General features: G+C 42.9%; 1 protein-coding gene across 2 annotated transcripts; it reads left to right on the plus strand.

Annotated features, from left to right (window-relative positions):
- Window positions 1–520: 520 nt before the first annotated feature.
- LOC311113219 (uncharacterized protein) lies at window positions 521–22,820 on the plus strand. 2 transcript variants are annotated; one of them, XM_084156423.1, is made up of 2 exons: window positions 521–1,042; window positions 20,388–22,820. In XM_084156423.1, the coding sequence occupies exons 1-2, from the start codon at window positions 745–747 to the stop codon at window positions 21,347–21,349; spliced, it is 1,260 nt and encodes a 419-aa protein (XP_084012549.1). In that variant the 5' UTR covers window positions 521–744; the 3' UTR covers window positions 21,350–22,820. The 2 variants fall into 2 exon arrangements, 1 of the variants encoding a protein (XP_084012549.1); XR_014610994.1 differs by lacking the exon at window positions 521–1,042 and adding an exon at window positions 16,111–16,189.
- Window positions 22,821–23,630: the final 810 nt, after the last annotated feature.

Below are 23,630 nucleotides of genomic sequence, written 5' to 3' on the forward strand. Positions count from 1 at the left end.
CGGTGCTTCGAGGGTGACTTGTCGATGTGTGCAGAGGGTCCCTGGTTCAAACCCAGGTAGAGGCAAGGAGAGGGACGGAAGCAACACTGTTACAGTTGGATTAGAGATACCAGTAAATGTTCCTCACCAACAGTATCCTGACATGTTGCGTGTTAAAAAGATGGACTTTGTATAATTTATTGCATGGGTTATAAAACTGCACATAGCAAAGAAAGAGGAAACTGAGAAAATAGGCATTGTGAGTGCGGCTGAAAGTTTTTTGGGACTCTGGGATTTTACAGCAGAGGCATTACAAGGAATCCTATCGACAAATGTTCCATCCTCACAGGCCCCTGAGCCTGTGTAGGGATGTGAATTGGACTATGACTGGATTTTTTGTATTTTGTTGTTTTTCCCCCAAAGGAAAAAAAAAAATCTAATTCACTAACCATACAGTAGGTGGCGGCAATACACCTTCTCGGTTGTAGTCTGTCAATAAGCCTCAAAGAAGAAGAAGAAAAACAACAGCTAGTCACCAACATCGGTAGTTTGCTAGCCAACAGCCGAAACGTACAAGCTCTTTAGACTGTTTTGGTGTATATTATTCACTGTGTTTTAAACGCACTCCTGTCGTATCTATGTGTTGCCCCATTTAATTTCATATTGCGTTGTTTCAAGCAGACCCGCAGGCTGGTTAAGTTACCAGCAGCACTAATTTAGGCTAGTCGCTAATGCTAGCTAGCTAGCTAGCTAACATCTCCGACCATGAGCTCACTCTGCTACTCTCCCCCTGCTAAAAAAGAGGTCTGCTGGACGAAGAAAGAGGGTCTGTGGCTAAATATTGTCGTAAAAGAGGAAAGTGAAGAGGGGAACGTCACAGTAAAAAAAGAATTAGAAGGTGACGCTGTTCGAGTGAAGGAAGAAGAGAAAGACGTTTCAGTGAAAGAAGAGGAAGACGCGTTCAGAGTGAAAGAGGAGGATGCAGTTTTTGGAGTGAAGGAGGAAGGGGAGATTACAGTCACATTGAATGAGGAAGAGGAGACAGGAGATCTGATTAACACCAGTAAGTACTGCCGTAAATTTGTTTTCACTTTGGATATTCGGAGTTCGCTCATCAATACCTCCAACGGAAGGCCCTATGATTACCGTTATGTCTAGAATCAGATGACAGTAGAGAGCAAGCTACACCCTTTGTTTTCTCAGTTCCGTTTCCGTTTCCACATGACATGTACATCTAAAACTACTTGACGTCATGTCACTGACCTCACTCATACATACTACACCAATTCCCAGCTAGCAATGAGGACTCAGCCCAATCGCGGCCCGCCGAAAAAAGTGATAAGTACAAATAACAAATAATTAAAGAGCAGCAATAAAATAACAGTAGGGAGGCTATATACAGGGGGTACAGAGTCAATGTGTGGGGGCACCGGTTATTCGAGGTAATTTAGGTAATATGTACATGTGGGTAGAGTTAAAGTGACTATACATAGATAATAAACAGAGTAGCTGCAGCATAAAAGAGGGGTTGGGGTGGGGGGACAATGCAAATAGTCTGGGTAGCCATGATTAGCTGTTCCAGTGAAGGGAAATCATAACGCTACAGCATACAATTACATTCTAGACGATTCTGTGCTTCCAACTTTGTGGCAACAGTTTGGGGAAGGCCCTTTCCTTTTTCAGCATGACAATGCGCCCGTGCACAATTTTATTTATTTCTTTATTTCACCTTTATTTAACCAGGTAAGCCAGTTGAGAACAAGTTCTCATTTACAACTGCGACCTGGCCAAGATAAAGCAAAGCAGTGCGATAAAAAAAAACAAAGCGAGGTCCATACAAAAATGGTTTATTTCGAGATCGGTGTGAAAGAACTAGACTAGCATGCACAGAGCCCTGATCTCAACCCCATCAAACACCTTTGAGATTAATTGGAACGCCGACTGCCACGACTAATCGCCCAACATAAGTGCCGGACTTCACTAATGTTCTTGTGGCTGACTGGAAGCAAGTCACTGCCACAATGTTCCAACATCTAGTGGAAAGCCTTCCCAGAAGAGTGGAGGCTGTTATAGCAGCAAAGGAGGGACCAACTCCATATTAATGGCCATGTTTTTGAAATGAGATGTTCGACGAGCAGGTGTCCACATCATTTTAGTTATGTAGTGTATATTACAGTATATTTTAGGCTATCAATGAGTATGGCTAACAGCTTATCAACCAGCTAATTATTGAATCAGACGCGCTAGATTAGGGTTGGAGTGTGAACTTACAAGATGGTAGCTCTCCAGGAACAGGGTTGGATAGCCCTGTCCTAAGCAATAGATCACAAAGCAGCATCCCCGCTAAACCTTTTGGAAATGGCAAGTTCACTTTCTCATCCATAAACAAAGTCAAGTGCAAATACGGTTCAGCAGCTCAAATCAGCAGGATGTGGGGCATTGTTTTTAGGAAGAACGTCTACCATGGATGGATCGCTAAAATAATGATTATGTTCACACTTTATCAATTTAAATATTATGGGTAGACCTATACATTTGGCAGCCAAGCACGAGTTATCAGTGTAGCCTATTATCGCCTAGATGTGACGTTGACATTTCTTCACGCCTACAATAAAAACCTCCAGGCTTCCGTCATAAGAGTCAATTCAATTTGAAAAAATTAAGAATTACAGGGGGCAGTTTGGAAAAACTAATCCTGTGTGAATCGTCCTCTGGAATAACGCACATGCTTGGATAATAATTACAAAACCAACATCTCTAGTAATACCCATCTGAATAGGGATATAACGTGGCAAAGAATAGGCTTATCAGTGTAGAGTGTGCCGCATTATCCCATGGGATCTGTCAAGGCGGCACACAGCAGAAAAATATCACTGAAATATTATAGTTCCTACACATCACCTTCTATATTCAAACAAAATAGGCCTTTTATAGGCAAATGGAAAGCATCATGGTCCTGTCAGCCCTCTAGAACGTAAATGTAGTCTTCCTAGTAGGACTTTGCAATAATAAAGTGGTGTATATGTGTGTGAGCATCCATTTCAGCGTGTTTTGGGAGTCGAGCAAGAATCGACTCCTACGACTCCAACCACAGGAGTCGGAGTCGAGCAAGAGTCGACTCCAATCACAGCAGTCGGAGTCGACTCCAAAAATCCTGGTGTCGTGCACCATTAGCGCTGGCCGGGGCTCGGCCCGATGTCATATTGAATGACTGCACAGAATCGAGGACATCTGGCCGATTCCGTCTGCCAGAACTAAGCCGACACTGCCGGCGTCTTGCCACAATCCCCGCAGAGGCTGCCTGATGCAAATTCATATTAATATTACCCATCCAGCCCCTGATAGTTTTCAATTCAGTTGCATTATACTATATCAAAATAAAATAGTTGTAAACTAACAACCTTAAACAATGAGCAAGAATACATTTACTCTTTGCTCAGAATTGTATTTTATATAAAAAAAAGATATTATTACAATTCATACAACAAAATACAAGGTAGGGAGCAGAGCCCTGAGCCACAACAGCACACATACACTCAGAGAGGAGTACAGGTCTAGGCCCGGGATGATCATGGTTGGTCAAATCAAATCAATTTTTATTGGCCGCATACATATATTTAGTAGATGTTATTGCGGGTGTAGCAAAATGCTTGTGTTCCTAGCTCCAACAGTGCAGTAATACCTAACAATGCACAACACACATCTAAAAAAGTAAAATAATGGAATATAGAAATATTAGGACGAGCATTGTCGGATTCTGGAGTGAGTGAGTGTGTATGTGTATATACACTACCAGTCAAAAGTTTTAGAACACCTACTCATTCAAGGGTTTTTCTTAATTTTTTACTATTTTCTACATTGTAGAATAATAGTGAAGACATCAAAACTATGAAATAACACATATGGAATCATGTAGTAACCAAAAAAGTGTTAAACAAATCAAAAAATGTGTTATATTTGAGATTCTTAAAATAGCCACCCTTTGCCTTGATGACAGCTTTGCACACTCTTGGCATTCTCTCAACCAGCTTCATGAGGTAGTCACCTGGAATGCATTTCAATTAACAGGTGTGCCAAAGTTAAAAGTTAATTTGTGGAATTGCCACAGCATTCTGCAGCGATACGCCATCCCATCTGGTTTGCGCTTAGTGGGACTATCATTTGTTTTTCAACAGGACAATGACCCAACACACCTCCAGGCTGTGTAAGGGCTATTTGACCAAGAAGGAGAGTGATGGAGTGCTGCATCAGATGACCTGGCCTCCACAATCATCAGACCTCAACCCAATTGAGATACTTTGGATGAGTTTGACCGCAGGGTGAAGGAAAAGCAGCCAACAGGTGCTCAGCATACAGTGGGGGAAAAAAGTATTTAGTCAGCCACCAATTGTGCATGTTCTCCCACTTAAAAAGATGAGAGAGGCCTGTAATTTTCATCATAGGTACACGTCAACTATGACAGACAAATTGAGAATTTTTTTCTCCAGAAAATCACATTGTAGGATTTTTAATGAATTTATTTGCAAATTATGGTGGAAAATAAGTATTTGGTCACCTACAAACAAGCAAGATTTCTGGCTCTCACAGACCTGTAACTTCTTCTTTAAGAGGCTCCTCTGTCCTCCACTCGTTACCTGTATTAATGGCACCTGTTTGAACTTGTTATCAGTATAAAAGACACCTGTCCACAACCTCAAACAGTCACACTCCAAACTCCACTATGGCCAAGACCAAAGAGCTGTCAAAGGACACCAGAAACAAAATTGTAGACCTGCACCAGGCTGGGAAGACTGAATCTGCAATAGGTAAGCAGCTTGGTTTGAAGAAATCAACTGTGGGAGCAATTATTAGGAAATGGAAGACATACAAGACCACTGATAATCTCCCTCGATCTGGGGCTCCACGCAAGATCTCACCCCGTGGGGTCAAAATGATCACAAGAACGGTGCCAGAAGTGTCCCCCTGCTTAAGCCAGTACATGTCCAGGCCTGTCTGAAGTTTGCTAGAGTGCATTTGGATGATCCAGAAGAGGATTGGGAGAATGTCATATGGTCAGATGAAACCAAAATAGAACTTTTTGGTAAAAACTCAACTCGCCGAGGACAAAGAATGCTGAGTTGCATCCAAAGAACACCATACCTACTGTGAAGCATGGGGGTGGAAACAGCATGCTTTGGGGCTGTTTTTCTGCAAAGGGACCAGGACGACTGATCCGTGTAAAGGAAAGAATGAATGGGGCCATGTATCGTGAGATTTTGAGTGAAACCTCCTTCCATCAGCAAGGGCATTGAAGATGAAACGTGGCTGGGTCTTTCAGCATGACAATGATCCCAAACACACCGCCCGGGCAACGAAGGAGTGGCTTCGTAAGAAGCATTTCAAGGTCCTGGAGTGGCCTAGCCAGTCTCCAGATCTCAACCCCATAGAAAATCTTTGGAGGGAGTTGAAAGTCCGTGTTGCCCAGCGACAGCCCCAAAACATCACTGCTCTAGAGGAGATCTGCATGGAGGAAGGGGCCAAAATACCAGCAACAGTGTGTGAAAACCTTGTGAAGACTTACAGAAAACGTTTGACCTGTGTCATTGCCAGTGGCGGCTGGTGAAAAATATTCTCGGTGGGGCTGTGCCATACTTTTTTTTTCCTGTAACCATCGCGATATATTTTAACACAAACTGCAGGACAGCAGTGCTCAGTGAAACATTCAGTAATTATTTAATGCCAATATTAAAAAGTTGAGGCATTCTTACACAAAAACATATTACACAAACCCAAGCCTTTCATTTGCATTTAAAGTGAACTTTTCACCATTGGTAGTAAACAGGCAACGCAACAGGCATGCTGTCAGAACAGAGTGGAAAGTGGACAATAACATGAAATTATTATAAAGTTTATAGGAAATCTTACACTGTATAAAAGGATGTATAATATAGAAATGGATATCAAGTGGATGAACTCAAACCTTTGACTGGAAGAATAGCATACAGTATTTTATGATCATACTAAATGTGACTAATTGTTAATGTGCTCCAGAACTGCAACAATTAATTGATACAAAACAACATATATACAGTAATATTAGCAAAGACACTATTAAGACTTTCTAGAGTACCATATATAACTGGATTTTTTATGCTAAGGTCAACTATATACAAAGAAACATGCGGCCAGAGCTGCTCTGTGTGTGTGTGTCTGTCATCTTATTTGTACAGGAATTTTATATATATATATAGACAGACAGACAGACAGACAGACAGACAGACAGATAGTGTGTATATATACACAAACTATGTCTAGTAACTGCTTTTAACCTGTGATGTACATAATTAACTGATGTTATTACGTTTTAAAGCCTTTTTCTATTACATTTGTGAGAGGGATGCAACATCATTTTGTTCTGCTGTGCACTTAGCAATAAAGTTAATCTTCAATAACAACTAGGCCTCTTCTAGAAATTGACCTGGTGGACACCTGAATAATTATTACAAACTGTGTAGTACTTTCCTGCATTATTATCAACGTCTGATTGTGTCTTCTCTTTCCTTTTAAAATACTAAAACAAATATAATTGTGACGGCTCTATGATAATCACTCACTTTGATGACCAGACACATTTAGGCTTTTAAACTGTTGTAAGTGAACTATTCATCTTTCTAACAACATCTTTATCAGCCAATAGTAAATATAGTTATTTACCTGATTGTTAGCATGCTGTCTGTGAACCTCTGGACAAGTGCTTTAATGAAGACAGGGTCGATGTTCCTCTTCTGCAGCTGGCTGAAAAGCATGTCCACATTTGGCATGATCTTGTGGAACAGTGCCAGGAAAAAACAGAAAGCCTCGTCTTCGAGCATCCTCACAAAGCCCCCCGCCTCTCTGACAGTCGGGGCATCAAAGTTCCCAGAGTCTCTGATGGTCTGGAAACACGTTAGTGGGTGGAAACGTCAGTCGTCTCGTCAGCTTGAATGGCGATAAAATCAGCACTCTTTACTTCCTCCAGGATGTAATCCTTAAGCACTGACAGCATACATTCCAACAGCTCGTTCTGTATCGTCTTTGACGTGCCCTTAAAAACGGTAGCTGTCTTCAGGTGCTCCTCCAGCACACTGTCGAGGGAGGCAACAAAATCCACTAAGCCCCGGAAAATGCCGGGGTTGTCCGAGGAGTCAGTCTCCTCGTGCCCACGCAAGGCCAACTCAAAAGCCCCACAGAACTTCACACAATCGATAATTTTGGATAGAATGTGCCTGTTTTTATCCACCTCCTCATTGTGTTTCCTCACCGCAATCCTGTGGCCGTCATCCAGCTGCGTAGCAATGTTCACCCTTCCTAATACAGCTAGCTTTACAGAGTTGTCCATGTGTGCCCTGGTGTTCTCATGTTTCTTTACCTTCTCTGACAGGTGCTTCATATCCCTCACTCCGGTACCTGTCCATGCTGAATCTGACCCCGTCGTTTTAAAAAGCAAGCACGGAAAGCAAAATAAAGCATTAGCATCAGTGCACCCAGCTAGCCAAGCCTTCCTGGTGTACCAGCTACGGGAGAAGCCGCGCATATACTGCTTCCCTTTCTCGCTAGCCTGCTGTCTGATTGAGAGGTCAGGTTGATCTGGGCCCAGCTCTTTCACCCGAACTTTCTCTGACAAAGTTCTCCTCTCAAACGGATCTTGGAGGAGAGATTTCACCGAGTTAGGGTTGGGTCTTGGAGGAGTAACGTTTGCGCTCGCCATTGTCGTCTAGTAAAAATGGCGCCACTGGAGCCCGGTCCTTATTTTATCAGGGGCGAGCTTGGGGCGATAAAATAATCGCCCTCCTTGGATTCGAATTAAAATCGCTGATTAGCTACATTTTATGTCATACATTCATATCTTAAATTAGCAATTGGCTTAACTGCTACGTAGACCCGCCTCCTCGGGGCACTTTCTGTATCGCCCAGAGCTGACGAGGCGTTTGACAGGCAGAGGAAAGGTTGCGATTGCGAATATGATTTTCTATCATATCTTACACATATTACTGTGTGCATTCCATATTTCAAACACACAAATATTGACATACTGATGTTTTTATTATTATTATTATTATTTTTATTTATTTTTTATTTTATTTTTTTAAATAATTTTATTTAAGGGGGCGGCGCCCTAGCGCCCTCTATCGGCCAGCCGCCACTGGTCATTGCCAACAAAGGGTATATAACAAAGTATTGAGAAACTTTTGTTATTGACCAAATACTTATTTTCCACCATAATTTGCAAATAAATTCATTTAAAAATCCTACAATGTGATTTTCTGGATTTTTTTTCCTCATTTTGTCTGTCATAGTTGACGTATACCTATGATGAAAATTACAGGCCTCTCTCATCTTTTTAAGTGGGAGAACTTGCACAATTGGTGGCTGACTAAATACTTTTTTTCCCCACTGTATGTGGGAACTCCTTCAAGACTGTTGGAAAAGCATTCCTCATGAAGCTGGTTAAGAAAATGCCAAGAATGTGCAAAGCTGTCAAAGGCAAAAGGTGTTTAAAACTTTTTTGGTTACTTCATGATTCCATAAGCGTAATTTCATGTTTTTTATGTCTTCACTATTATTCTACAATGTAGAAAATAGTAAAAATAAAGAAAAACCCTGGAATTAGTAGGTGTGTCCAAACTTTTGACTGGTACTATATATATATATATATATATATACACACACACAGTGCATTCGGAAAGTATTCTGACCCCTTGACTTTTTCCACATTTTGTTATGTTACAGCCTTACTCTAAAATGGATTAAATTGTTTTTTTCCCCCTCATAAATCTACACACAATACCCCATAATGACGAAGCAAAACCATGTTTTAACAATATCACATTTAAGTAAGTACTCAGACCCTTTACGCAAATACTTTGTTGAAGCACCTTTGGCAGCAATTACAGCCTTGAGTCTTATTGGGTATCACGCTACAAGCTCGGCAGACCTGTATTCGGGGACTTTTTCCCATTCTTCTCTGCAGATCCTCTCAAGCTCTGTCAGGTTGGATGGGGAACGCTGCTCAGCTATTTTCAGGTCTCTGCAAAAATGTTAGATTGGGTTCAAGTCCGGGCTCTGGCTGGGCCACTCAAGGACATTCAGAGACTTGTCCCGAAGCCACTCCTGCGTTGTCTTGGCTGTGTGCTTAGGGTTGTTGACCTGTTGGAAGGTGAGCCTTCGCCCCAGTCTGAGGTCCTGAGCGCTCTGGAGCAGGTTTTCATCAAGGATCTCTCTGTACCTTGCTCCGTTCATCTTTCCCTTGATCCGGACTAGTCTCCCAGTCCCTGCCACTGAAAAACATCCCCACAGCATGATGCTGCCACCACCATGCTTCACCGTAGGGATGGGACCAGGTTTCCTCCAGACGTGAAGCTAGGTATTTAGGCCAAAGAGTTCAATCTTGGTTTCATCAGACCAGAGAATCTTGTTTCTCATGGTCTGAGAGTCCTTTAGGTACTTTTTGGCAAACTCCAAGCGGGCTGTCGTGCCTTTCACTGAGGAGTGGCTTCCGTCTGGCCACTCTACCATAAAGGCCTGATTGGTGGAGTGCTGCAGAGATGGTTGTCCTTCTGGAAGGTTCTCCCATCCCCACAGAGGAACTCTGGAGCTCTGTCAGAGTGACCATCGGATTCTTGGTCACCTCCCTGACCAAGGCCCTTCTCCCCCAATTGCTGAGTTTGGCCGGGCGGCCAGCTCTAGGAAGAGTCTTGGTGTTTCCAAACATCTTCCATTTAAGAATGATGGAGGCCACTTTGTTCCTGGGGACTTTCAATGTTGCAGCCCTTTTTTGGTACCCTTCCCCAGATCTGTGCCTCGACACAATCCTGTCTCGGCACTCTACGGACAATTCTTTCGACCTCATGGCTTGGTTTTTGCTCTGACATGCACTGTCAACTGTGGGACCTTACATAGACAGGTGTGCCTTACAAAATCATGTCAAGTCAATTGAATTTACCACAGGTGGACTCCAATCAAGTTGTAGAAAGAAATCAAGGATGATCAATGGAAACAGGATGCACCTGAGATCAATTTTGAGTCTCATAGCAAAGGGTCTGAATACTTATGTAAATAAGGTGTTTCTGTATTTTTTAGAAATTAGCAAACATTTCTAAACCTGTTATCGCTTTGTCTTCATGGGGTATTGTTTGTAGATTGAGGGAATTTAAAAATATATACAGTGGGGAAAAAAAGTATTTAGTCAGCCACCAATTGTGCAAGTTCTCCCACTTAAAAAGATGAGAGAGGCCTGTAATTTTCATCATAGGTACACGTCAACTATGACAGACAAAATGAGAATTTTTTTCTCCAGAAAATCACATTGTAGGATTTTTCATGAATTTATTTGCAAATTATGGTGGAAAATAAGTATTTGGTCAATAACAAAAGTTTCTCAATACTTTGTTATATACCCTTTGTTGGCAATGACACAGGTCAAACGTTTTCTGTAAGTCTTCACAAGGTTTTCACACACTGTTGCTGGTATTTTGGCCCCTTCCTCCATGCAGATCTCCTCTAGAGCAGTGATGTTTTGGGGCTGTCGCTGGGCAACACAGACTTTCAACTCCCTCCAAAGATTTTCTATGGGGTTGAGATCTGGAGACTGGCTAGGCCACTCCAGGACTTTGAAATGCTTCTTACGAAGCCACTCCTTCGTTGCCCGGGCGGTGTGTTTGGGATCATTGTCATGCTGAAAGACCCAGCCACGTTTCATCTTCAATGCCCTTGCTGATGGAAGGAGGTTTTCACTCAAAATCTCACGATACATGGCTCCATTCATTCTTTCCTTTACACGGATCAGTCGTCCTGGCCCCTTTGCAGAAAAACAGCCCCAAAGCATGATGTTTACACCCCCATGCTTCACAGTAGGTATGGTGTTCTTTGGATGCAACTCAGCATTCTTTGTCCTCCAAACACGACAAGTTGAGTTTTTACCAAAAAGTTATATTTTGGTTTCATCTAACCATATGACATTCTCCCAATCCTCTTCTGGATCATCCAAATGCACTCTAGCAAACTTCAGACGGGCCTGGACATGTACTGGCTTAAGCAGGGGGACACGTCTGGCACTGCAGGATTTGAGTCCCTGGCGGCGTAGTGTTACTTTGGTCATTCACTAGGTCCCCCGTGTGGTTCTGGGATTTTTGCTCACCGTTCTTGTGATCATTTTGATCCCACGGGGTGAGATCTTGCGTGGAGCCCCAGATCGAGGGAGATTATCAGTGGTCTTTTATGTCTTCCATTTCCTAATAATTGCTCCCACAGTTGATTTCTTCAAACCAAGCTGCTTACCTATTGCAGATTCAGTCTTCCCAGCCTGGTGCAGGTCTACAATTTTGTTTCTGGTGTCCTTTGACAGCTCTTTGGTCTTGGCCATAGTGGAGTTTGGAGTGTGACTGTTTGAGATTGTGGACAGGTGTCTTTTATACTGATAACAAGTTCAAACAGGTGCCATTAATACAGGTAACGAGTGGAGGACAGAGGAGCCTCTTAAAGAAGAAGTTACAGGTCTGTGAGAGCCAGAAATCTTGCTTGTTTGTAGGTGACCAAATACTTATTTTCCACCATAATTTGCAAATAAATTCATTAAAAATCCTACAATGTGATTTTCTGGAATTTTTTTCTCAATTTGTCTGTCATAGTTGACGTGTACCTATGATGAAAATTACAGGCCTCTCTCATCTTTTTAAGTGGGAGAACTTGCACAATTGGTGGCTGACTAAATACTTTTTTTCCCCACTGTATATTTTAGAATAAGGCTGTAACGTAACAAAATGTGGAAAAATGGAAGGGTCTGAATACTTTCCGAATGCACTGTATGTATATGTGTATAGACATTATGGATAGAATATGTAGTATACCTGAAGAATACGCAGGATAGAATAGTATATGTTAAGCAATAGTTAAATAGGATATGCCTTGACTAGAATACAGTATATAAACTCAGCAAAAAAATAAACGTTCTCTCAATGTCAACTGTGTTTATTTTCAGCAAACTTAATGTGTAAATATTTGTATGAACATAACAAGATTCAACAACTGAGACAGTTCCACAGACATGTGACTAACAGAAATTGAATAATGTGTCCCTGAAGAAAGGGGGGGTCAAAAGTAACAGTTAGTATCTGGTGTGGCCACCAGCTGCATTAAGTACTGCAGTGCATCTCCTCCTCATGGACCAGATTTGCCAGTTCTTGCTGTGAGATGTTACCCCACTCTTCCACCAAGGCACCTGCAAGTTCCCGGACATTTCTGGGGGGAATGGCCCTAGCCCTCACCCTCCGATCCAACAGGTCCCAGACGTGCTCAATGGGATTGAGATCCGGGCTCTTCGCTGGCCATGGCAGAACACTGACATTCCTGTCTTGCAGGAAATCACGCACAGAACGAGCAGTATGGCTGGTGGCATTGTCATGCTGGAGGGTCATGTCAGGATGAGCCTGCAGGAAGGGTACCACATGAGGGAGGAGGATGTCTTCCCTGTAACGCACAGCGTTGAGATTGCATGCAATGACAACAAGCGCAGTCCAATGATGCTGTGACACACCACCCCAGACCATGACGGACCCTCCACCTCCAAATCGAACCCGCTCCAGAGTACAGGCCTTTGTGTAAACGCAATCCGACCATCACCCCTGGTGAGACAAAACCGCGACTCGTCAGTGAAGAGCACTTTTTGCCAGTCCTGTCTGGTCCAGCGACGGTGGGTTTGTGCCCACAGGCGACGTTGTTACTGGTGATGTCTGGTGAGGACCTGCCTTACGACAGGCCTACAAGCCCTCAGTCCAGCCTCTCTCAGCCTATTGCGGACAGTCTGAGCACTGATGGAGGGATTGTGCGTTCCTGGTGTAACTCAGGCAGTTGTTGTTGCCATCCTGTACCTGTCCCGCAGGTGTGATGTTCGGATGAACTGATCCTGTGCAGGTGTTGTTACACTTGGTCTGCCACTGCGAGGACGATCAGCTGTCCGTCCTGTCTCCCTGTAGCACTGTCTTAGGCTTCTCACAGTTTCTCATTGCAATTTATTGCCCTGGCCACATCTGCAGTCCTCATGCCTTCTTGCAGCATGCCTAAGGCACGTTCACACAGATGAGCAGGGACCCTGGGCATCTTTCTTTTGGTGTTTTTCAGAGTCAGTAGAAAGGCCTCTTTAGTGTCATAAGTTTTCATAACTGTGACCTTAATTGCCTACCGTCTGTAAGATGTTAGTGTCTTCACGACCGTTCCACAGGTGCATGTTCATTAATTGTTTATGGTTCATTGAACAAGCATGGGAAACAGTGTTTAAACCATTTACAATAAAGATCTGTGAAGTTATTTTGATTTTTACGAATTATATTTGAAAGAAAGAAAAAAGGGACGTTTCTTTTTTTGCTGAGTTTACATATGAAGTGGGTAAAACAGTATGTAAACATTTATTAAAGTGACCAGTATTCCATTATTAAATTGACCAGTGTTCCATGTCTATGTACATAGGCAGAAGCCTCTAAGGTGCAGGGTTGAGTAACCGGGTGGTAGCCGGCTAGTGACAGTGAGTAAAGTTCAGGCCAGAGTACTGGGCAGAGACAGGCTAGAGGTGACTATTTAACAGTCTGATGGCCTCGAGATAGAAGCTGTTTTTCAGTTTCTCGGTCCCAGCTTTGGTGCACCTGTACTGACCTCCCCTTCTGGGTGGTAGCGGGGTGAATAGGCCGTGGCTGAGGTCCTTGATTATCCGGGTGCTGTAGATGTCCTGGAGGGCAGGCAGTGTGCTCTCGGTGATACGTTGGGCAGACCGCATCACCCTCTGGAGAGCCCTGCGGTTGCAGACGGTGCAGTTGACGTACCAGGCGGTGATACAGCCTGACAGGATGCTCTCAATGGTGTGTCTGTAAAAGTTTGTGAGAGTCTTAGGGGCCAAGCCACATTTCTTTAGCCTCCTGAGGTTGAAGAGGCACTGTTGCGCCTTCTTCACCACACTGTCTGTGTGGGTGGACCATTTCAGATTGTCAGTGATGTGTACTCCGAGGAACTTCAAGCTTTTCACCTTATCCACTGCGGCCCCGTTGATGTGGATGGGGGCGTGCTCCCTTTGCTGTCTCCTCAAGTTCACGATCAGCTCCTTCATTTTGCTGATGCTGAGGGAGAGGTTATTTTCCTGGCACCACTCCGCCAGGGCCCTCACCTCCTCCCTGTAGGCTGTCTCGTTGTTGTTGGTAATCAGGCCAACAACAGTTGTGTTGTCTGAAAACTTGATGATTGAGTTGGAGACGTGCATGGCCATGCAGTCATGGGTGAACAGGTAGTACAGGAGGGGGCTGTGCAAACACTCTTGTAGGGCCCCTGTGTTGAGGATCAGCATAGTGAAGGTGTTGTTGCCTGCCTTCAGCACCTGGGGGCGGCCCGTCAGAAAGTCCAGGACCCAGTTGCACAGGGCGGGATTCAGACCCAGGGCTCCGAGCTTAATGATGACCTTGGTGGGTACTATGGTGTTGAAGGCTGAGCTGTAGTCTATGAACAGCATTCTTACGTAGGTATTCGTCTTGTCCAGATAGGATTGTGCAGTGCGATTGCGTCATCTGTGGATCTATGGGGGCGGTATGCAAATTGCAGTGGGTCTAGGGTATCGGGTAAGGAGGAGGTGATGTGATACTTAACTATTCTCTCAAAGCACATCATAATGACAGAAGTGAGTGCTACGGGGTGATAGTCATTTAGTTCAGTTACCTTCGCTTTCTTGGGTACAGGAACAATGGTGAACATTAAGTGGGGACAGCAGACTGGGATAGGGAGAGATTGAATATGTCCGTAAACACTCCAGCCAGGTGGTCTGCGCTTGCTCTGAGGACATGGCTAGGGATGCCGTCTGGGCCAGCAGCCTTGCGAGAGTTAACACACTTAAATGTCTTACTCACGTCGGCCACGAAGAACGAGAGCTCACAGTCCTCGGAAGTGGCGGTGGCCTGCGTCGGCGGCACTGTGTTTTCCTCGAAGCGGACGAGAAAGGTGTTTAGCTTGTCCGTTAGCAAGCAATCTGTGTCCGTGACGTGGCTGGTTTTCCCTTTATAATCCGTGATTGTTGGAGTCCCTGCCACATAAGTCTCGTGTCTGAGCCGTTGAATTGCGACTCCACTTTGTCTCTATACTGACGTTTTGCCTGTTTGATTGCCTTACGGAGGGCATAACTGGACTGTTTGTACTCAACCATATTCCCAGTCACCTTGCCATGGTTAAATGCAGTGGTTCGCGCTTTCAGTTTTGTGTGAATGCTGCCATCTATCCATGGTTTTTGGTTTGGATAGGTTTTAATCTTCATGGTGGGAACAACATCCACTATACACTTCCTGATGAACTCAGTCACTGTGTCAGTGTATACGTCAATGTTATTCTCAGAGGCAACCCAGAACATATCCCAGTCCGTGTGATCAAAACAATCTTGAGGCATGGATTCCGATTGGTCAGACCAGCATTGAATAGACCTTATCATGGGTACTTCCTGTTTGAGTTTCTGCCTATAGGAAGGGAGAAGTAGAATGGAGGCGTGATCTGATTTGCCGAAGGGAGGGCGGGGGATGGCGGTTGAGGGTTTTTGATGCACAGGCAATGTAGTTTCCAGTTTGGATATGCAGTCCAATGCAAGTCCAGTGTAGTTCCTTGAGAGCCGTCGTGGTATCGGCTTGAGGGACAATATACACAGCTGTGACATTGACCGAAGATAATTCTCTCGGGAGGTAATGTGGTCAACATTTGATTGTGAGGTATTATAGGTCGGGTGAACAAAAGGACTTGAGTTCCTGTACGTTACCACAATCACACCATGAGTAGTTAATCATGAAACATACACATCTGCCTTTATTTTTTCCTGATAATTCTTTATTCCTGTCTGCGCATGTACTGAGAACCCAGCTAGCTGTATGGACAGTCACAGGATATCCGGAGAGAGCCATGATTCCGTGAAACAGAGTACGTTACAGTCCCTGATGTCTCTCTGGAAGGAGATCCTCGCCCTGAGCTCGTCTACTTTATTGTCCAGGGACTGAACATTAGCGAGTAATATACTTGGAAGCGGTGGATGGTTTGCACGCCTCCTGAGTCGGACTAAAAGTCCACTCCGGATACCTCTTCTCTGCCGGTGTCTTGGAGCAGCCTCTGGGATAAGTTAAATTGCCTTAGGGGGTACGAACAAAGGATCCAATTCAGGAAAGTCGTATTTCTGGTTGAAATGCTGGTGAGTTACCGCTGTTCTGATATCCAAAAGTTATTTCCGGCTGTATGTAATAATACAAAAAACGTTCTGAGCTAATAATGTGAGAAATAACACTAAAAAAACAAAATACTGCAAAGTTGCTTAGGAGCCATGAACAGAGCGACCATGTCTATTGGCGCCATCTTGAACAGCTCTGAAATGGATATGACTAAAAGAGAGAGAGAAGATGTGAATAATTGCCTAACTACACACACTGCTGGTTGTAACAACATTATAATAACTCACTCAGAGCTCTCGCAGGTCAGGGCAGTGAGACTGGAGAGGAATGATATTCTGACTGAAATGACATTATCATACTGTATTTATACTATAACAGTAATTACCTGTTGATGAGGAGTTCACAGAACTTGTAGAGGCCCTTGTCTGCAGCAATGGTGAGCACTGTTTCTCGGGAGGTTGGGACGTTGACGTCAGCGCTCTTGTCCAGCAGCACATGCCCCACCTGAGCATAGCCACCCGACTCAGCCTCCATGAGAGGAGTCAGACCAGTCTGAGAGAGAACGTATGGGTCAGGGACATACTGCACCACACAGACACCACACTGTCTAACATCAAACCTCATTCCTAATGAGTCCTAATGTTGACTCTAGCCCAGATAACATGAGGTCAGGTTCAGCTGATGGTGGCTGCTCTCACCTTTACAGGGTGCTCCACGTTGGCAGGGTCAGTGCCGTGTTGCTGTTGGTCTCGATCTGTGTGGTGTTGATGTCTGAGCCCATGTCCAGCAGCAGCTTCACTGCAGGGACGTGGCCATTAATGGCAGCCAGCATCAGAGGAGAGATACCCAGTGTACTTCTAGTCCTGAAAGGAAACAAACAAACAGAGAGGAACAGACAGGCAGAGGGGGAAACGTGGACAGGGGGGATTATACACACAGTTAAGAGTGGGATAAATCCTTGTGACTGACAGGAATGGTCGTGGTTTCAGGGGTTGATAAACAGTCATACCAGGAGTTGATTTCAGTGTCAGCGTTTAGGAGAATGTTGATGCAGCCCGCTGAGTGTAATCTGAAACGTTACTGTGCTCCTTGTTGGCCCCGCGCAGCAGCAACTGCTTTACCATCTGGAAGGAATGGACCACAGGTTAGTCAATCCACAAAGCACCTTTGGGTAATTTCACTAAGGACATACCCCAGTGTTTTACCAAAAAGGTAACAATCCACTGATGTGGTGTTCAGGGAAGAATGTGCTTTAGTGAAGAGCAGCACCTCTTGCGTTTTTGGTTCTCAGACTGGGTTCTCTCAGACTGGGGTTCGATGTCCCCTCCTTTACCCAGCAGGATCTCCACCACGCCAACATGACCCACTGTAGCAGCCAGGATTAGAGCAGTGAAACCTGGGGACAAACAGTTCGATTACTCTCCAACACCAACATACACAGATACAGACTCCCCCACTTCTACACACAAATTATCAAGTTCCTTGAAAAATATAAATATAAAAATAAAGCTATGTAGTGTGGCGTATGTGCATCGATGTCCACTGAGGGGTAGAGGGGAGAGCATGGAGGGTGTGGACACAGTAGCAAGAATTTGTTTTGAATCTGGTGTCGTTTTGCGTATCAGTTCATAAACACTATGCCATGGAATCGGTATGTCAATCTCTTCCCAAATATTTTGCAATCTATATGGGACGGCTGTCAATCCTTTGGTCCTTAAATGAAACTGGTATACTTTTTTATTTATCACACTTTTCTTTAACCAATTATGTTCTTTAATGCAGGGCCGACAGAGAAGTTCCTTACTTTTACCCCCTTCCACTTTCCTCTTCAATTTTTGCGGTAATGATGCAATTATTTGGTTGTAATTTTGTGTAGAGCAGGCATTTCCATATGTTTTTGTTAGCTGCATGTGCGACATAACTCCACCAGTCCTACCTATGATATCATTTACGAAGATTATACCTTTTTTATCAATTAGTATATTTGAGTTTAACCACAATATTTGTTGCATTATTTGTTCTGTCGGTTCTGTCGGATTAAATTGAAATTGCAACCAACTTTCTATGACTTGTTTTAGAAATAGTGATATTTGGGAGATTATTTCCTTTTCAAATAACTGAAAGTGAGAGGTTGTAATCTAGACGCTGTTAGCTAACTACTAACGTGCGAAAATGAACAAACTACTTGCAAAGACAGGCAAATCCATCTCATAAAGTTATACCAGCATAGCTAGTAGCTACTGAATGTCATTTTCGGTGAGTGTGGACATTTACAAGTGTAAGTGAACGAGAGAAATTGTGCAAATCAACGAAGTTGTGATGAATGCTTTTCTGAAGGAAGCGCAGCAAGTGTACACAGAGTATAATGGAGGAGAGAGAAAAACGCTAGTAGGAAGCACAGGGAAAAAATGGCAGCTGTACAGAACTCATCCAGAGCTCTTTGACTTCTGGCAGACAGCCATTGTAAGATATCTGATGCCAAACATTTACACAGAACAAAAATATAAACGCAACATGTAAAGGGTTGGTCCCATGTTTCATAAAAGGCCACTCTAAAATGTGCAGTTTTGTCAAACAACACAATGCAACAGATGTCTAAATTGTTTCATGGTGCGTGCATTTGGCATGCTGACTGCAGGAATGTCCACCAGAGCTGTTGCCAGAGAATTGAATGTTCATTTTTCTACCATATGCCACCTCCAACGTCGTTTTAGAGAATTTGGCAGGATGTCCAACCGGCCTCACAACCACAGACCACATGTAACCAGGCCAGGACCTCCCCATCTGGCTTCTTCACCTGCGGAATCATCTGAGACCAGCCACCCGGACAGCTGATGAAACTGTGGGTTTGCACAACCGAATAATTTCTGCATAAACTGTCAGAAACCGTCTCAGGGAAGCTCATATGTGTGCTCGTCGTCCTCACCAGGGTCGTGACCTGACTGCAGTCCGGCGTCGTAACCGACTTCAATGGGCAAATGCTCACCTTTGATGGCCACTGGCACGCTGGAGAAATGTGCTCTTCACGGATGAATCCCGGCTTCAACGGTACCGGGCAGATGGCGTCGTGTGGGCGAGCGGTTTGCCGATGTTAACGTTATGAACAGAGAGCCCCATGGTAGCAGTGGGTTTATGGTATGGGCTGGCAAGAGCCATGGACAATGAACATAATTGCATTTTATCGATGGCAATTTGAATGCAACGAGATACCGTGACGAGATCCTGAGGCCCATTGTCGTGCCATTCATCCGCCACCATCACCTCATGTTTCAGCATGATAATGAACGGCCCCATGACACAAGGATCTGTACACAATTCCTGGAAGCTGAAAATGTCCCAGTTCTTCCATGGCCTGCATACTCACCAGACATGACACCAATTGAGCATGTTTGGGATGCTCTGGATCGATGTGTACGACAGCGTGTTCCAGTTCCCGCCAATATCCAGCAACTTCGCCCACAGCCATTGAAGAGGAGTGTAACAACATTCCACAGGCCACAATCAACAGCCTGATCAACTCTATGCGAAGCACCCTGCATGATGCAAATGGTGGTCACACCAGATACTGTTTTTCTGATCTACACCCCTACCTATTAAAAAAAAGTTATCTTTGACCAACATATAGCATATCTGTATTCCCAATCATCTGAAATCCATAGATTAGGGCCTAATTTATTTATTTTAATTGACTGATTTCCTGAACTGTAACTATCAATTATTTGAAATCAAAGTTTATATTTTTGTTCAATGTACATTTAAACTACTTGATGTTAGGTATCTGACCTCCCTCATACTACACCTATTAGAATTAGGCTAACATTTTTCATTTCACTGAGCTTATATGAATATTTCCAATAACTCAAGGTCCATATGAGCTACAGATCTACAGACAAGTGTGTTCGGTTCTCTGACCTCTGTTACCAAAGCTATACCAATTACTTTTTCAATGTTTCTCCCCTTTGATTTCCTACAAATATTTGTGCTATTAATACTTTGGTTATTAGTTATGTACAGATCAAATTTTCAAGAGAAAGATCACATTTTAAGTACTACATTATTATCATTATAAGGGCCACCAAGTTTACAAAATGATGGAAATGTTGTGAAAACTGACTTGAGGTTATCAAGGGATCTAGTACTGGATTAAACCTAATAGGAAGACAGTTTTATCATGTGGAGGTTTCGTTCAGGTCTATTTAACTAAACACTGTCTTTTTACAGGAGAGAAACCAGACTCTCACTCTGACCGCGGGAAGAGTCATTCAGTGGAACCAGACCCAAAGACGTCCAAACCAGCAAGACCACACCATTGTTCCCAGTGTGGAAAGAGTTTTACTAAGTTACGGAACCTAAAAGAGCATGAAAGGACACACACAGCAGAAAAGCCTTTCCAATGTTCGCACTGTACAAAGAGTTTCAACTGGTTAGGGAAGCTAAAAGTACATGAGAGAATACACACAGGAGAAAAGCCTTACCACTGCACTCAGTGTGGAACAAGTTTTACCCAATTAGGGACCCTAAAAACACACGAGAAAATACACTCTGGAGTGAAGCCTTACCACTGCTCTCAGTGTGGAACTAGTTTTACCCGGTCAAGGGACCTGAAAGAGCACGAAAGAATACACACAGGAGAGAAGCCTTACCATTGCTCACAATGTGGAAAAACCTTTACCTGGTTAGGTAGCCTGAAAACGCACGAGAGGACACACACAGGTGAGAAGCCTTACCATTGTTCCCACTGTGGAAAGAGCTTTCCCCTATTAGGGAATCTGAACAACCATGAGAGAACACACACCGGAGAGAAGCCTTACCACTGCTCCCATTGTGGAAAGGGTTTTGGACAGTTGGGGCATCTAAAGGTGCATGAAAGAACACACACAGGAGAGATGCCTTACCAATGCTCCCATTGTGAAAAGGGTTTTGGACAGTTGGGGCATCTAAAAGTGCATGAAAGAACACACACAGGAGAGAAGCCTTATCAATGCTCCCATTGTGGAAAAGGTTTTACCCAGGTAGGGAGCCTGAAAACACATGAAAGAACACACACAGGAGAGAAGCCTTACCAATGCTCCCATTGCGGAAAGGGTTTTACCCAATTAGGGAGCCTAAAATCACATCAGAGGATACATACACGGGGGGAGAAGACCAATACTCCCAGTGTGGAAATCGTTTTGGACAGTTAAAGCACCTGAAATCACATGAGACTAGAGAGGCTGTGTTCTGAGTTATGTTCTTGACTGAGAATTTGTGATTTTGTTCATGCCACATGAAACCTAATTGTCTGAAAGCTGTTTTTTCCCCAGCACAAATTAGATTAAAATGTTAAAATGTGTATTTTATTTTGACTATGAACTTTGATTGGTCGTATACAAGTATAAATCTTCAGATATTGCTTGCTATATGATTTGGATATTTAAAACGGTAAACTATTCAATATATTAATAGAATGTACATTTCTTAACTAACCTTAACCTCTTGAATTTAGTTTTATTTATTTTAGTTAATTTGTGTACTCATAAGAGCTATGTTGTGTATAGAAAAGTAAATATATTGGAAATGTATATCAAATTGTTTGGTTGATTTATGATTGCGGAGAAAGATCTAGAATTATTTAGAAATGCTTATTAATGTATGGAAACCAAGCCAGGAGTTTTTGTATGGAGTTTCGAATTTGGTTAACAAAAACATTAATGGGTTATTTGCTACATGTGCATTTGATAGAATATACGTTTTGTAATGCTTAGGTTGTTACGAGTGTACTGATGTAAGTAGGACACGTGACATCCTGGCAACTTTGAGAAAAAAGACTTTATATCTGAGTTTTGTCTGTTGTTCACACGAGTAGCTGCCCTCTCATTGGCTACAGTTGTCCCACCTGATATTGCCTCCTCCAGACTGTCTTCCATTTTTGATGACATTTATTTTCATTGTTAGAGCAGCCACTTGAGTATCTGGACAATATAATGGATAACCTGTGGTTGAGCTGATTGGGGCCAGATAGAAACTGGAAAACGCCATGTAGAGCTTCAGTTTCTACAGTTTCATTTGGATTTAATTTACCTGCTATTTTATCATTTTTGTACCTTTTGGGATTTTACATTTTTGCAATTCATATCACTTGGAACCTGTTATGCACAATGATTTATAAATACACTAGATGACTGACAGGGTGTGCTATTTTGAACCATCGCGCCTCCATCTTGGCACTCCCCCACCGTTGTAAAATATATTTTGGAAGCTACAGAAATGCATTTATTAATGTCTACATTTGTTTTTGACACATTTATTATATTGCAGACACCTTAATGCATACGTTTAAATTACATTATGTGAGCTAAGCAAAACATAAATACAAATATATATTTCTTTAACTTAAAGTATAATTTTTAGAAAGTACTACAAAGAATACTTCAATACATGTAATTTTATCCTTCCAACCTCTAAATGAAATACTGAAGAATTCCATTAATTCCTATGGAGGATTGCTTTTCTGAGGAGTGCCAATATGGCCGACTGGAGGCTTCAAAGCCACTCATTAGCCAATACATAGCATCAGCAATCCAGGGTTTATGCCTTCAGAAAGTATTCACATTTTGTTGTGTCACAGCCTGAATTTAAAATGGAAAAATTGTTTGTCACTGGCTGACACCCACTACCCCATAATGTCAAAGTGGAATTTTGTTTTTAGACATTTTTACAAATTAATAAAAAAGGAAAAGCTGAAATGTCTTGAGTCAATAAGTATTCAACCCCTTTATTATGGTAAGCCTAAATAAGTTATGGAGTAAAGATTTGCTTAATAAGTCACATAATAAGTTGCATGGACTCACTGTGTGCAATAATAGTGTTTAACATGATTTTTGAATGACTACCTCATCTCTGTACCCCACACATACAATTATCTGTAAGGTCCCTCAGTCAAGCATTGAATTTCAAACACAAAGACCAGGGAGGGCACCTATTGTGACATTGAATATACCTTTGAGCATGGTGAAGTTATTAATTACACTTTGGATGTTGTGTCAAAACACCCAGTCACTACAAAGATACAGGCATCCTTCCTAACTCCGTTACTGGAGAGGAAACCGCTCAGGGATTTCACCAAATGGTGATTTTAAAACAGTTACAGTGTTTAATGGCTGTGATAGGAGAAAACTGAGGATGGAGCAACAACATTGTAGTTACTCTACAATGCTAACCTGAATGACAGAGTGAAAAGAAGGAAGCCTGTACAGAATAAAAAGAAGGCACTGAAGTAAAACTGCAAAAAATGTGGCTAAGAAATTAACGCTTTGTGTTCAGGACATAAAGTTATGTTTGGGGTAAATCCAACACATCACTGAGTACCACTCTTCATATTTTCAAGCATGGTGGTGGCTCCATGATGTTATGGGTATTGTTGGGTTCTATTTTTCTCATAATTGGATCTGTATGTGATGAATAACTTAGAAGGAATGCATTAAT

Source organism: Coregonus lavaretus, assembly GCF_964263955.1.
Source record: "Coregonus lavaretus genome assembly, chromosome: 39".
Taxonomy (NCBI): domain Eukaryota; kingdom Metazoa; phylum Chordata; class Actinopteri; order Salmoniformes; family Salmonidae; genus Coregonus; species Coregonus lavaretus.